The sequence below is a fragment of the Globicephala melas genome, chromosome 6 (assembly GCF_963455315.2).
Source record: "Globicephala melas chromosome 6, mGloMel1.2, whole genome shotgun sequence".
In the NCBI taxonomy this organism is placed as follows: Eukaryota; Metazoa; Chordata; class Mammalia; order Artiodactyla; family Delphinidae; genus Globicephala; species Globicephala melas.
The window spans coordinates 2,014,269-2,029,514 of NC_083319.1; the positions used below are offsets into that span (position 1 = coordinate 2,014,269).

The 15,246-nt window shown below is 66.2% G+C and overlaps 1 protein-coding gene across 4 annotated transcripts in view; it reads left to right on the plus strand.

Moving 5' to 3' along the window:
* Positions 1 to 15,246, plus strand: part of NACC2 (NACC family member 2) — a 73,253-nt gene that overhangs the window by 29,470 nt on the left and 28,537 nt on the right. For 2 of the 4 annotated variants that reach the window (XM_030838319.2, XM_060300166.1), the window contains exon 2: positions 10,749 to 11,697. In XM_030838319.2, coding sequence (XP_030694179.1) covers positions 10,812 to 11,697 — 886 coding nt within the window. In that variant the 5' untranslated portion in view covers positions 10,749 to 10,811. Of the gene's footprint in view, positions 1 to 9,224; positions 9,371 to 10,748; positions 11,698 to 15,246 lie in introns of those variants that run through there. The other 2 variants (XM_030838321.2, XM_030838318.2) reach the window with 2 other exon arrangements.

Sequence of the window (15,246 nt, forward strand, 5' to 3'; positions counted from 1 at the left end):
GAGTTCCCAGTACTCAGCGGTGTCGGTCGCAGGGCCCTCGCTGTGGTCCCAGTGGCTGGGGGTACCCGTGACCCACTTCAGTGTGCCTGGCGTGTCGGGAGCACCGCCCACCCCACCAGGCAGCAGGAGACCACCCAGCGTCTGGCGGGATATGAGTGTGTGGCTGTGGCTTCCTGCACCTTCAGGGCGGTCAGGGGAGCAGGCCTGGGGCAGAGCTGACCCACCTGGCATTGCTTCCTCTTCCCGAGCCCCCGAGGGGAGGGTCTGTTCCATCCTAGAATGTGGCAGGACCGGTGGGCCTTATCCCCACCCAGTGACAGCTCAGGATGAACCGTGTGACCTCCGGCCAAGGGATCAGGGACATCTCTCTCTCTCTCTCTCTCTCTCTCTCTCTCTCTCTCTCTCACACACACACACACACAGATGCACACATGCACCTCCCCATCGCGGGCTCCCCTTCCACCCGTGCACACCCGCCGACACCCACAGCCTCTCAGGGCGCCCGGTGTGTCTGGGGCTGGTGGGCTTCAAGATGCAGAGGGGGAGGTTCTGGTGGAGGGGTGGCTGGATAGCGGATACCTGGATACCTGGCAGGTGGAACGAGCAGGGGACGGCTGGGGCGGACATGCCCGGGGCTCCTGAGGGTCTGCAGGGGCTTGGTGCCCACCCAGACGCGCCTTTGATGCTTTTTACCCAGGAGCGATCTGACTGTTTGTCCTCTGTCCTGATCACATCTTTGAGGCCTTGGCGAGCCTGTGGGCCTACAGGACGGCCCTTGACCTTGGAGGCCAGGAGGCCTGGGCCTGACCCTGGGGGACCACGTGTGAGGCCTTTCAACCTCTCACCTCAGCCAACCAGCTTGTCCTGGGGGGCCTGGCCCTTCCCGGGGTGCCCACGGAGCCCTCCCCCCCGTTCCTGGCAAACCCAGTTGGCTGGTTCCCTCCGTGGGCCTCGGTTTCTGGAGATCTGGGTCTCCGTAGCCCCCACCTCCTGGCTTGTCTTGGGAACCACGTGAAACTCGGTGGGTTGGGGGGCGGAAGCGACAGAGCTATGGCCGCGGCCAGGTGCTGGGAGGGAGGCCCCCTGGTCCCCACCTGGCGCCCCCCGCCCCAGCCTGCCCCACAGAGGAGCTGCCTCCACGGGAGGAGGAGAGGGGGGTCCCGCCCACAGCCTGGACCCGCCTCTAGGAGAGAACACGCCACCCAGCATGCTGTCAGTAGCTGCCGGCGATCGGCATTCCCGCCGTCCAGTCGGGTGTTTGTATTCATGGTCTTTATTTTCATATCGGTAACTGCCTTTTATGGCCGTGCTGGCGGCCTCAGCCTGCACGCTGGACTTTCCTCCTCACCCAGGACGTGTCCGTGTCGCAGGGGTGCTTCGGGGAGATCTGGTTTTGTGGTTGAGATTCTCACGCTGGAGCACGAGGACAGTTATGTGCAGCTTTTATTTGGCCCCCAGGATTCTTACTGCATTATCTGTATTTCCTTTAATTTGTGGGATTTCTAGTAAATGGGCTTAAAAATAGGTCTGGGCGTGATGCCAGGCAGATGTGGGCAGCAGGCATCTCTGCGTCTCTCTCTAAAGGCAGAGCGGGGTAACCCCCGTGTCACTTGGGCCTGTGTCTCCTGCGGGTCCCTCTGGGGGCCCCGCCTCTGCACCCCAGGACAGGCAGAGGTGCACCAGCCCAGGGGCCCTGACTCCAGGCTGCATTTGGGGGGGCTGGGGCCAGGGCTGGGCAGGGTATGTGCTGAGCGCTAGTGTTCGGGGCTGCCTGGGAACATGGGGGCCAGGGGTGCTGGGGTCTGTTTGAAGAAATGGAGACAGGCGTGTGCTCTGATGCAGGCCGGGTCACCTGTTGTTGGCTCTGCACCTCCTGGGCTCCCTGGGCAGCAGCTTTGCCCCCAGGTGCCCCCACCGCCCCAGCTGCACCTCAGCCCCCAGGGACCCTGAGGTCTGGTGTCAGTGCCGCCCACCAGGGCCCCGGATGCCCCTCTGGTGCCCCCCGTGAGGGTTGGTGCTGTGTTGGGCTCTGAGTTGCCCGGAGCCTTCAGTTCTGTAGCCCCTCCTCTGAGTCTCCCCGCAGACAGGGGGACTGGACCCGAGTGCAGAGCGAGGCCCACGCGGGCCTCTCCTGCCCGTGCAGGGCTGGAGCCCCCTCGGGGGTCAGGGGCCCACTGTCACGTCCAGTCCTGTCCCCACGCCCTTCAGGGGCCTGGCGCTCCGGCTGTGCCTCCTGCCTGCCAAATCCCATCCCCAGAGTCGGGCACTGCCTGGGGCTGGGGGCGCATCTGCTCTGATTCTCCTCTGCTGTGGACTCAGATCCCTCTGGAGAGCCGGTTAAATGTGGATACAGGGGAGCCCAGGAACTGGGCCCCTGGGTGGGGTGGGTGGCTGGGTGTCCCCCAGTGCGGAGGGTAAGGAGGCACGGTGGCAGGAGCCCCTCGGGAGAAGGTGGGACAGGCTGGCCGGCCCCAGGGGAGGAGCGGCGGGGTCCCTGAGGTGCCGCGGGCGTATCCCCTGCCCCCACTTGTCTCTTTCTTTAGGGCCGCGGGGGTGAGGCTGGCTAGGGAGTGGCCTGGGACACTGCCGCCCAGCTCCCGGCGGGGGGGACCCTGGGCCGGCGCCCACCGGCAACCACCTTGGCGTGAGCTTGGAGGTGGGAGCTGGTGTGCCGTGACCCGTCTCAGCCTATGTGCCCCCCCCACCCCAGCAGCTGATTTGGTATTTCTGTGTCGTCTGATTTACGTTAGATTTTTAAGCATAATTAGAAATGCAGGGAGCTTTGTGTCTCACCTCGACTATTTATGGCACGATATGCAGATGAGGAGAGCTATGAATATTAAAGACGTGAGTGTGTGCAGAGGCGCCGTCACTAATGAGCTGGGGGACCGGCCGGGCCTGGCACGCGCGCCCCCTCCACCTGCCGCCCGGGACCTGGCCGCCTCGAGGACCCCCGTCAGCCCTCGGAGGGGACAGCAAGGTGCTGCAGGGCCGAGGGGGGCGAGTCTGGCTCCAGGGGCCCAGCTGCCCGGCGCGGGCAGCCCCTGCTCTCAGTGCCGGCCCCCCAGTGCCCCCAGCCTGGGTGCAGGGCGGGGGAGACCCAGCTTCAGCCTCCGAGGGAGGAGTAGGGTGGTGTCTGCAGGCATGGGTCTGCCTTTTTAAGTTACTAGACGATGCCCGAGGGGCACACTCTTCAAGCTTACGGTATTTGAGTTACAAACACGGGCGAGAGAGATTGTCGGCTCTGTTCAAAACACTGCTCACTTCTTCCCAAGCCTTCTGGAACCATTTGATGGCTCATCCGTGGACGTGGTGGGTGCAGGGTGGGCGGGTGGGCTCATGGGGGCCGCTGCCCTCCCTCTGGGCCGGCCGCTCCTGTTTCTTTAGGTTCACGCCCTGTTTGTTTAGCTCCCGACCCCCTCTCCGCACGGAATATCTGAGCGGAGGGTCAGAGGCTGGCGTGGCGGTGGCAGGCAGTCATGCCTGGTGGGCGGTGGCATGTTGGAAGGAGCCCCAGCTGCAGTTTCCCCCCTGCCCATGGGATGAGCTGGGCCACCCGGACCCCCAGGCTGGACCCTCTTCAGAGCCCACCGCATGGGCCACGTGCTGTGTGACGCAGGGCCCGCTGTCCCCTCTGGGAGGGCGTCCACCCAGCCCCCGCCCAGCCCCCGCGGTCCTGCGGCCAGTGGGGCTGATGGGGCCAGGCTGTGGGTGCGGCACCCAGGGCCCTGGGCCCTCGGGGGGGCTGGAGGTGCTGTGTGGAGGGCCGGCAGGGAACTTAGGTGTGTGCTCTGTCTCTGAGGACCAGCCCTGCATCTGTGGCTCCCTCCAGGGCGGCAGGGGACGGACTGATAAGCACATCTTTGAATTTGCAGATTCTCGCAGGCTGCCCTTCTCTGGTTGGGGAAAAAAAAAAAAAAGCTTCTAGGCAAACATTTGTTAGTGCAGTTAAAAACGGCTTTTATGCCTGATGCCGGTCCAGGCTGTGGTCTGGGTGGAGGCTGCCCAGGTGCCTGGCTGAACACCGGAGGCGTCTTGCCTCTGCCAGTCGGGCTGGGGCTCAGTGAGCTGGTGATGGGGGGGGGGGGCAGGGGTGTATTGGAGGTGTGGCCACAGCCCGGGACCGAGTGGCCCTGAGGTTTCGAAGGCCTGTGCGCCCCCTGCCCTGGGCATAGGGGACTCCAGGACAGCCAGGCGCAGAGGCTGAGGTGGAATTCTCACCTCTGCAGCAGAGTCCTGGAGGCCCGGGGCAAGTCCAGGCCTCAGCGTCCCTCTGCCCAGCAGGGTCAGTCCCCACCCTCTTGATGACCTCGGTTGCCCGGGATCATGGGTGTTGAAAGCAGGCAGCTGGGGAGGGTGGTGACTGGGTGCAGCCCAGGCCAGAGGCCTGGGCAGGAAGCTCATCCTCTGGGTACCTCAGCCTCCTGTTCTGCACCCACCTGGAGGGGGTGGGGCTGGGAGGCGAGCACACACGTCGGGACCGTGGGGAGGGGCTCCGAGCAGCTGAGACCCCACCCTGGAGCCCCGGTTCCCTGCCCGGGGCCTTCCATTAGCAGCCCGGCCCCCTGACAGCCCAGCCCTGCTTTGTGGTGTATTAAAAGTTTAATGCAAACCTGAGGCTCCGGCAGGCCGGTGCCTCGCCCAGCTTTCAGGGGGCCTGGCACGCCCGAGCCGAGCAGCCTTGCTTCAAACAGCCACCCGGACCTCCGAAGGGTCAACCCCCAGACGCTTCCCCCTTGCCCTTCGGAGGAGCAGAGCTCACGGCAGAGCCAGAGCATGAACGGGGGACTGCAGATGGGGGTGCCAGAGAGCCTGGTAACTGGAGCCTGCGCCGTAATCGTAATCGGAAAGCAAGGCCGTCGCTCTGATGGCTGCTGTCCAGAGTGACACCCCGTCCCGCCCACGCTCTCCTGACAGCCTCCGCGGGGCAGCCTGGGCGGTATTCCTGATGCCCCGACGCGCCCACGTGTGTTCACGCTGACTCAGTAACCTGCCCACCTCCCCGCAGGACACGGCCCTGCCTAAAAGGCAGCTCCGGAGCGCCCTGCCTTTTAGGAGGTGGCCTTGCTGCCGGGCCGGCTTCTCCCGAGGTCCCGAGATGGCAGGGCTTGGCGGCCGGGCAGCGGGGCTGCCACGGGGATGGGCCCCCGGCTGGGGGCTAGGTGCTGGGGGTGAGAGGGGCTCCTTTCTCTGCTGCCGGAATGTTCCCTGGCGCACCTGCCCCCTTCTTCCCCTGCGGTGTGTGTTTAATGGCTGTGCGTTTGCCGAGGTCCAGTCCGCTTATTAGGTTGGTGAAATTAAATCCTGCAAAATAATTTAATTTAATTTAATTTAGTTTAATTTGTCTCGCCTCCTCTTCCCCCGCTGGTGGTGCTTCTGCAGAAATTAAACGCCGCGCCCCTGCGCGGCGCCGTGCCCCTGCCGTAGCAGGCCCCTGAGGATCTGGGGTGCGTGGGGAGGCTGGACTCTGACGCCCCCTGGCCCCTGTGTGCATGCGTGTCTGCAGCTCTGGGGGCTCATAGCCCCACATCCTTCTCTCGGCCACCTGTGGGTGCGTGGCCCGCCGGGGGCTGGGAGGCATCCTGGTGGACAGCCCATAATCCCAGCCGTTCCCAAGGGAGGGTCCACAGAGAAGAGACCCCCCCATCCCCTTCTTCCTGGGGAGGTCTAGAGTCTGTGTGGAAAGGGCCTCTCCCCTGAGGCTAGCACAGCTGCAGGGGCTGGACTCTGGCTTTGTTATGTCCCAAAGTGGGTTCCATTCTGAAGGGCATTATGAGGGGGAGGGTTCCGTGGTGCAGTGGCTTTGAGGACGGCCGGGATGAACAAAGATGGGATCTCGGACGTTCCTCCCGGCTCTTCAGGACCTTCCGTGAGTGGACGGCACAGGGGTCTTGCTGTGGAGGGAAACAGAAGAGGTGGTGCTGCTTGGGTAGCAGGGGTGGGGAAACAGAGGCACAGAGGGGGAAGGAGGCCGTGTGGGGCTGGGCAGGGAGGCCAGCTCAGGCCCCGGCCCCTCTCCTCTCCGGCCACCGCGCACGGATCGGCCCTCGGCACGTCCTGCTTTCACAGTCCTGGGTGTGTAAGTCAAGCCTTTATTTTATTCTTTTCTCCTAAAGTTCAGCTTTGTTCTCGCTCCGGGCCGACGCTTCTAAGAAAGCAACCTGAAACCAGCTCGTGCTGGGCTGTCCTGGGCTGGGCCGTGGGGCGGCGGCCTCACCCGCACAGGTGGCTTGAGGACACGGCAACAACAGGGCTGGTTGTCCCCATCCCCGGGGCCAGACGGCTCCGTCACCTTCCAGGGGGGGATGGTCCCCTCTCCGGGTGAACGGTCTGGCCGCAGCCCCGGGGGCAGGCCCACGAAGCACGGACGGGGCCTAGGCGGGCGCCGGTCTCTAGCCGTGTGCGTCTCTAGCCGAGCGCTTTCCTAATAACATCGTCTGCCTCGACCCCGTGGTCACCGTCGGAGGGCGAATGTGACCCCCCTCCCAGGCGGGCATCCCAGACGTGGAGTCCTCTGCTGGAGGCCATAGGACCTGCACTTGAGGTGGCTGGCGCCGGGCCCGGCATGTGGGGTGGTACCCAGCGGCACCCAGGAGCCGCTCTCGGAAGGGTCGGCTCCGCAGAGCTCGCTGGCCCCCGCTCTCAGTTCAGAAGCTGGCTGCTCCCTGCCCAGCCCTGGGCAGTGGGGACCCTCTGGGGGCCGGTGCGCACTGCACCTTTGCAGCTTCCGCCCACCCCAGCCAGGCTTGCTCACCCCCTCCCCTCTCACGGCACGAGAGCCCCCAGCTGGCTCAGGAGGCCCCACCTCACTCTCTGGGAGGCTCCCGGTGGTGGGTGCGGGGGCCCCGTGGCGGCCCTCCCCACTGTGCTGTGTGTCGCTGGGCCGCACAGCCCCTCTCTTGCGGCCCTCCCTGGCTGTGCCCAGCATTGGGTGAAACGCCCGTCAGGCATCGGACAGACTCTCCCAGCCTCAGCAAGCTCCCGCGTGGCACCTGGGGGACTTCCCTGCGGAGCTGGCAATGAAACAGGGGCCTGAAGGTGGTCGCTCTCCTCCACCCAGGGAGGGCCTGGGTGCAGCACAGCGGAGGGGAGAGCTCGTGGCGGGCGGTGGAAGGCTGGGTGTCCTGCACCCAGGCCAGGGTTGGCCCCTGCCCTTCCCTACCCATCACGGGCCCCACTGTCCTTGGGCCTCTGAGTGTCCCTCTGTTTCTCCACACTGGCTCCATGTGTGCCCAGTCTGCCCCCCTTTGTGGCTGGGCAGGCACATGGGGCTGTGCCCGCACACGCATACCCCACCCCCCGAGGCCCCAGTCCCTCATCTTGGAGCTAGAGGGCTTCTCCTGGGCCCCAGGAAAGGGGGACCACCAGGATGACACAGCCCAGTCTGGGGGGCCTGGCAAGGCTACCCAGTGGGGGTGAGGGGAGGTGTGCAGACCCGGGCGTCCACGTGGACCCGAGAGTGCGGTGCGTAAGGGCCCTCGGTCCGTCACCTGGTGGCCGAGGCCAAGCCAGGATGTGAAACCTGGTGGTGCTGAGATGATGGCCGCCCCACCTGGGCCTCGAGCCGGAGGAAGGCCGGCCAAGCCCCGCTCTCTCTCCCCACACAGCCCCCGGGTCCCCAGAGCGCCGAGCGGGGACCATTTCTGTTAGCGCTCCGCGTGCGGGCCTGTGTTGCCGTCACCCACCCCTCCAGTTGTCAGCAGCCCTGTGCAGGAGGCACCAAGCCGCCTCTGCTGGCCGCTGCTCGCTGGGCGGCTTCCCTACACCTGGACTTCTTCCGTCTCTCCATTCGCAGCATTTTATCTGGTCTCGGAAGCTGAGCCCACGGTGTGTGAACGGGGAGGCGCCAGATGGCTCTTTCTTTCTCTCCGGATGCCTCGGAAGGGACGGTGGGAGGGGTGCTGCCTGTAGCCCACCCCCCCCACCCCCGCCTTGCCCCAGCATCACCTGATGGTGGCGACGCTGGGCGCTGCAGGAGACAGACCTTCCTTGGCCATCTCCACTCTCAACCCTGCCCCTTCTTGCAGGCTGCCACGGTTGGTGGCAAGCAGGGAAACTGAGGCTGGGCAGGCCAGTGGTTTGCCCCAGGGCCCACGCTGTCCAGCAGGTGGGGGCTTGAGCCTAGAACGAGGTCCCACATCCTCTGCAGCCAAACAGGCAGTGTGCACAGCACGGCCGCCCCTGCCCAGGAGAGGTTCAGTAGACGGCAGACACTGTGGACCCCGCACCAATGGCCCGGCCACACGGGTAACCTGGGGGCGGTGCCTTGGCTGCCACCTCCCCGGGGCAGGTCCATCAGGGACCAGGGCGGGTCCTTCGGGGGGCTCCTGGTCGCTGGCCACCACGGGCCTGGCCCCCGGTTGTAATCACAAAGTTGTACTTCTTTAAGAGAGCTGCCCCGGCTGGGGAGTGGGGGTACAGGGTGATTACCTGGGGTTTTGGGGCCGGACTAGCTGGGCCTGCCGCTCTGGGACCCCAAGAAGGGGGGAAGGCGGGCACTGGGGCCTGCAGGGCGCCGGGGGAAGGGGAGCTGGGTCTCTTCCTCCCTGGCCCCTTGCTCTCACCTCTCTCTGCCTCATTTTCTCATCTCCCTTCTTTTCCTCCCCTGCTCACCCAGCTCCTGCCCTGTCTGCCCCGACCCCCTGGCCTCCCTGCCCCCCTCGCCGGCCCCCACCCGGCACCCCCCTGCCTGCACTGCAGGAGCTAGGCCGCTCTGCCAGCCCTGCAGACTGTTTGGCATAGTTTAAATGCTTTGACACTCGGGCTGTACTGGATGGCAGGGTGGTAGTTTACTGGGTAATTCATATGCAGAACCGCACTATACGTTTCCAGGCCGTCTCGGTTGCCGCGGCACCACGAGCGTCTCTCCGCGCACAGTACAGTATTGCTGCCATCTTTGTTTGCATTTGCAGTGAGTCATCAAAAGTCTGTCTTGTACCAACACCCGGAGCCGTGCATTCCTCTGGCACCAACACTCCACTGTTTTTAAAGCCGGGGCTGGGAGCTGGCATTACTTCGGCTCCCAAATCAAAGGCGGCTATTCATTCCCGAGAGCTGCCTGAATGTCCGTCTGCATCCGGCCTCTTCATTTAGATGCTGTGCGCTGCCCCGGAGAGCCGGGCTGGGTGCAGCTGAGCTGCGGCCCGGCCCAGCCGAGACTCTCTGTCCCCCTCCTCCCCCCACCCTCCTCCTCTTCCCCCCTCCCCCCTCCTCCCCCCGCAGCTCCTCTCGCCCTCCCCACCCCAAGGGCTCCCGCTCCGTTTGCTGCATTCCCGGAGCAGCTGGCGGCTGCGGGCGGCCGGTGTGCGGGCGAGCCTGCCCCTGCCAGGCTGAGCGGGCAGTGCCGGGGCCACGGCGGCAGCGGCCAAAGGTAGGTCTCCCCTGCCGCCGGTGCCACCGGCCAGGCCGGCAACTTCTCCGCAGCGGGGGCGCTGCGGGCCCTCCCCCCACCCCGAGCGGCCGCCCACCTGCTCAACTCCTGTCGGCGGCCGGGCCGGCGCTCCGCCCTCCTCTCGCCGGCCGCCCGGCGCCTCTGCGGCCGCCCGCACTTTCCTCCCGCGGGACCGAGCGGCCCTTTGTACGGGCGCCGGCTGCGCGGAGTTGGGCCGGCGCCTTCTCCGGCCCGTCCGTCCCGGCCCCGCTTCTCTGAGTCGGACACCAGCTCCACAGCGCGGGAGCCCCATCCCCAGACCGCGCGGGCCGGCGGCATCCCGACCACGGCCAATCCCTTGCTCGGCCCTCCCCTGTCTCCCCACGACCCCTTTAGTCACCTGGGCTGGGAGCGAGCCAGCAGGGATCGGCCGGCATCGGGAGCTGGGGGGCCGGGAGGGCGCGCAGGTGGGGCTGCGACAGGGTCCCAACTCCTGGGCTGGCAGCCGGGTCCCCGAGGCAGCTCGGGCTGGGGGAGCCGGGCGCGGCTCGGAGCACCTCTGGCCCGAGGTCTCCTTTGCCTGGAGGGCGAGCAGAGGCGGCGGAGAGGCTGAGTTCTCCCAGCTTCAGCTCACTTCCCTGGGCAACCACTCCTGCCCGCCTCTCCCGAGGGCCGAAGGGGCGGCTTCTCAGCCGGCGGGGCAGAATGCCCCCCCTGGCGGGCCCTCTGCACGGCTGCTCTAGGGAAAACGGGAAAAGCAAACCGAAAGCAAAGCCTCCGAGAAACCGCCCGCCACGAGACCCCCGCCACACACACCGCGGTGCCCTGCCTCTCGCTCCGGGTTCGGGTCCCTCCCAGGGGACAGGCGGCAAGGGGCTCCTTTGCTGCTAACTTTTTCCTGGGAGAAGAGTTATGCAGACGCGGGCCTGCCGCCCTCGCCCCTCCAGTGCTGTGGGTGGACCGCCCCGTCCCGTCCTCCCGTCCTCCCGTCTGTCCGCCGCCTGCAGGCCTGTTCTCGTCTTCTGCCAGGGCAGGGTGTCTCTCGGCCCCGAGGGCTTACATGCTCTGCTGGGTGGACTCTGGGAGCGTCCCGGGGTGGGGGTGTGGGGGCCCCCCACACCCCCACCCCGGCTGGAAACCCAGCTGGGGCTTCTAGTATCCTGGGCGGCACTGACGGCCCTGCCAGGGTCCCACCATCGGCCGGGTCTGCGGCGAGACCTGGTGTGGCTCGTGGCGGCTGGAGGGTCTGGGGGTGCCCCGCAGGGGGGCCTGGGCACTGTGGCAGAGCAGGGTGGTGCGGGGCCCGGCCCTGCCAGTGGGCCGCTGGACGTCCGGAGCCCGACCCTGACGGCGGCGCCCCGCGCCCTCTCTCCCGCAGATGCGCCCCGCTCGGCCGCTCCCGCACTGAGAGTCTGAGGCCCGCCCGCCGCCCCCGCCCGCCATGTCGCAGATGCTGCACATCGAGATCCCCAACTTCGGGAACACCGTGCTCGGCTGCCTCAACGAGCAGCGTCTGCTGGGCCTCTACTGCGATGTGTCCATTGTGGTCAAGGGCCAGGCCTTCAAGGCCCATCGGGCCGTCCTGGCCGCCAGCAGCCTCTACTTCCGCGACCTGTTCAGCGGCAACAGCAAGAGCGCCTTCGAGCTGCCGGGCACCGTGCCGCCCGCCTGCTTCCAGCAGATCCTGTCCTTCTGCTACACGGGCAGGCTGACCATGGCGGCCAGCGAGCAGCTCGTGGTCATGTACACGGCCGGCTTCCTGCAGATCCAGCACATCGTGGAGCGCGGCACGGACCTCATGTTCAAGGTGAGCTCGCCCCACTGCGACTCGCAGACCGCTATGATCGAGGACGCCAGCTCCGAGCCCCAGAGCCCCTGCAACCAGCTGCAGCCGGTCACCGCCGCGCCCCCCTACGTCGTGTCCCCCTCCGTGCCCATCCCGCTGCTGACCCGCGTCAAGCATGAAGCCGTGGAGCTGCCGCTGGCCGCGGGCCCAGGCCTGGCCCCCAAGCGCCCGCTGGAGACAGGGGCCCGGGACGGCGCGGCAGCGGCGACGGGCCCCGCGGTGGCGGCAGGCACGGCCCCCCTCAAGCTGCCCCGGGTCTCCTACTACGGGGTGCCCAGCCTGGCCACCCTCATCCCCAGCATCCAGCAGGCGCAGTACTCCCAGGGGGAGCGGACCAGCCCGGGGGCCAGCAGCCTGCCCACCACCGACAGCCCCACCTCCTACCACAACGAAGAGGATGACGAGGATGACGAGGCCTACGACACCATGGTGGAGGAGCAGTACGGCCACATGTACGTCAAGGCCGCGGGCAGCTACGCAGGTAATCCCCACCCGCCACCTCGGCCGCCTGCCTGCCGGCACGGTGGACCTCCCAGCACCTCCTGTGTGGGCACCGAGGCCAACCTGGCCTTACCCCGGGCCCCTCACAGCCTGGCAGGGAGACGGACACGTCCGGGGGCACTGTGCTGCAGGTGTACAGGGACAGTTCCCTGTACAGCCCAGACTGGACGAGCTGGCAGGAGCTGACACCCGAGGCAGGAGCAGGACCCAGGTCCGTCTTGCAGGGCCTTAGCTAGGGACTCTAAACTCATCCTGGGTGAGATGAGAGGCCACGGGAAAGTTCAGCCGCAGCGTAGCGTGTGGGACAGAGCCCTGGCTTTCACCGGACTGATGAAGAGACTGAGGGCCTCAGTGGACCAGGGACCTGCCTGAGGGCTCACAGGGCAGTGTGTGACCCAGACTCGTCACTCACCTGCTTGAGGCCTCAGTGTCCCTGTCGCTGAGGTGCCTGCCCCAGCAGGCCCATCTTCGCTGCCTTTGACCTCAGCCCTTTCCCCACCCGTGTGCTTTTGCCTTCACTCTGACTCAGGGAGGCCAGAGAGTCCCTTGGGCCCCTCCCAGTCGCGGCCGTCTCCCTGGGGCTAGCACCAAGTGGCCGGCCAGAGAGTGCCCCTTGAACTGAACGTGCTGCCCCCCAACTTATTCTGGGGGGAACTCCCGCATTTGGGATCTATCCCAACACACGCTGATTTGCGATGCCTGGTGTTGCCTGTAAACTGCATCACAGTCGCCAGAGATGGCTCAGGATTTGCTGCGTGAAGGGTCCCGTAGTTGAGGCCCCAGGTCAGGTGTCCTCTTGCCTTCTGTGTTCCCCGAAAACTGGCTGTGTGCCTGGGCCGGCTGCCTGTCCTGATTTGCATGCGGGGCCCGTGTCCGGTGACTGGCCCGGATGCACGCTGCCAGGGGGAAGTGGCATCCCAGAGCTGGGGCCCCAAAGTGCAGTTTGGGGACTCTTTCCGCCCCTGAGACCCACCACGTCCTTGCGCCCTGATGGGGCCGACGCTGCCCCTCCTCTTCCTCCCCCTTCCACTCCTCCGCCTCCAGGCGGGCACTGGTCTGTCAGTCCTGGGGGGCAGGAGCGGAGGGAGCCTGGTGCACTGGCCAGCTCGGGCCGTTGGGACAGCCGATCCCCATGTGGCACTGGGCGGCTGGGTTTCGGTCTCTGGTCTGGCCAACGTGGGCCCTTCTCAGGGTCCCTCTCAGAGCTGCGGGGGAGGCACTGCCCCGGGCAGCTCCCCCCAGGGGCCCTGGGCCTTGGTTTTCCCAGGGCTCATGACTTTATCTGAATGTGTTTTGTCATATTTGTATGAATTGCGCAGGGTACTAGCACACAGACCACCTCCGTCTGGACTGGGTGTTTTCCTCTTAGTGGTAGCGGGGAGGGCTTGGTCTTCCTGACACCAAGAAACCCGCAGGCTCTGGTGTGGGTTAGGCCTGGCCGGGACCCCGGGAACCACCCGTGTGCAGTTTCTTCTGCCTGACCCCGCCATCTCCCTGACAGCCCCCAGGGGGTAGAAAGATCCGTTGGCACCCAGACTGGGCCAGAGGGAGCTGGGTTGGCTCCCAAGCCCCTCCCCCAGGAAAACAGGCTACACGGGCTCAGGGCAAACCCTGCAGGACCGCCCACACCCCCCCCCAATGCCAGCCGCTGGACAGGGCTCAATGGAGGGGTCAGGACAGAATCGGCTGAGGGCCCAGGGGCGGGGCTGCCCAACGGTGGTCCCTGGTGGTGCAGTGCCGAACCAGGAGAGGACCCTAGTTCACGTGTCACCCCAGGGTCCTCCCTGTACGGCCCCCTTCCCGCCAGTGTGGCCTCGGGCCTTGGTGTGTACGAGACGGTGAGAGACACCACAGGTGTTGGAATTGCTAGGTGCGGGTGCAGGGCGGTAGCCCGTCTGAGGGCACCTGCCCCTCTGGCTGCATGAGCCTGGACCCCCTCCTCACCTGCACCCTTGGATTTTCCAAGGAGCCAAGGGAGGTGGCCGTGGACAGCGTGGGGTGTGGCTTGGGAGACCGAGCTGCCCCACTGCCTTGTCTGGGCTTCCTCACCAGCCCCTCCCGCACTGAGACCAGCTGCTGGGTCCTACTGGGGCCGGGCACGGGTCAGCCAAGGCCTGTGAGCCCCTCATCCCACATCCCTGGGAGCGTCGGAGGTGGGACGGGGTGGAGGGAAGCTGCGAGACTGGGGGCGGTGGCCTGGGAGCCTGTCTCCAACAGGACTTGGGAGGCTCCGGTCTGGGTTTTCTCCTCCCTGAGCCCGTAAGTGGGGCAGGGAGGGGGTGTGTGATTTCTTGGTTAAAATCTAGGTTATCGGCAGTGACGTCGCTGGCATCACTGGGCACCTGGCACGCTGGGAAGAGGGTTGGGGGGAGGGTCCGTGGGGGCCGGGCAGGCAGAGAGGGGCCCGTCCCCAAAGGCTGGCTGCCCCTTGGGCGCTGGTTTCCCGTAACCCGGGCTCCCTCTGTGCTGGCCTGGCCTGGCCAGGGGGCATCCTCACACCCCGCGTGGGCAGCCGAATAGCCAGGTGCCCCGTGCCGGGGCCTGGACAGGGGTTGGGCAGGGCTCTCGAGCTGGTGGAATCCGGAAGGTTCTATGGTGAACTGGCGCATAAGGTTCTCAGGAGTCCCTTCTCCTTTCGCTTTCCCCACCTGCCAAGGGAGGGGGTGGCCTGAGTGACCCTCAGGGGTCTTCTCTCCAGCATGCCGTGTGCAGGAAAGCGAAGGGCGCAGAGCCCTGCACTGGAGACCCCGTCCCCACCCTCATTCCCGTGAAGAGCTGTTAGCAGCTCCCACGTGATGGGCTTCTTGTTGGGAAATCGAGGAATTGAATGTTACAGATGAGTGGATGGGCTCTGGATCCCTCCCCCCAGCAGCGCCCGCGTGGTTTCCCGTTTCCGTGCTGTGTGTTCCTCCATTCTGTCCAAGTCCTGTGTCATCGTCCGTTCGTGGAGATGCCGTGGTTGATTTATCCACTTCCCTGTTGGAGGATATTGGGTGGTTCCTAATTGGTTAGGTTAGGAGAGGTGCCACTGGGAAGGCCCTAACCATGATGGGGCCGATCAGACACACCCCACGTCGCAGTGGGCTCAGCCCCCCACCCCGGGGCTCAGGGCAGCTCGCGCTTCAGCTCCGCGGGGCCCAGAGCCGGTGGGCATCTCTCTGCACATCAGTCTCTAGCCGGGAGTGGGGCAGGAGCCAGGGGCGGCCCCGTCAAGGCAGCGTGGGTCTGGGGGGCTTGGTTTTGGTTCCGGGGGTGGGCAGGGCACAGAGGGCACCCCCCCACCCCCCGCCGTGAGGGGTCCGCTCCCATGGTCTCTACTTGTTCACTCTCTTTGGGCACACCTGTACCCACAGGCTGTGAGCAGTGGTGGCCAGGATGGGCGTAGTCCCTGCCCTTGCCTGCTGTGGACACAGAGACACCAGACTGGACCCTGACGTGGTGTTTCATCATGGCGGGGGGCCACTGTCAGGGCAGGCTGCCCTGGGAGTGAGGCTGAGGGGTGCAGGGATGAGACGACAGAGGGCATGGA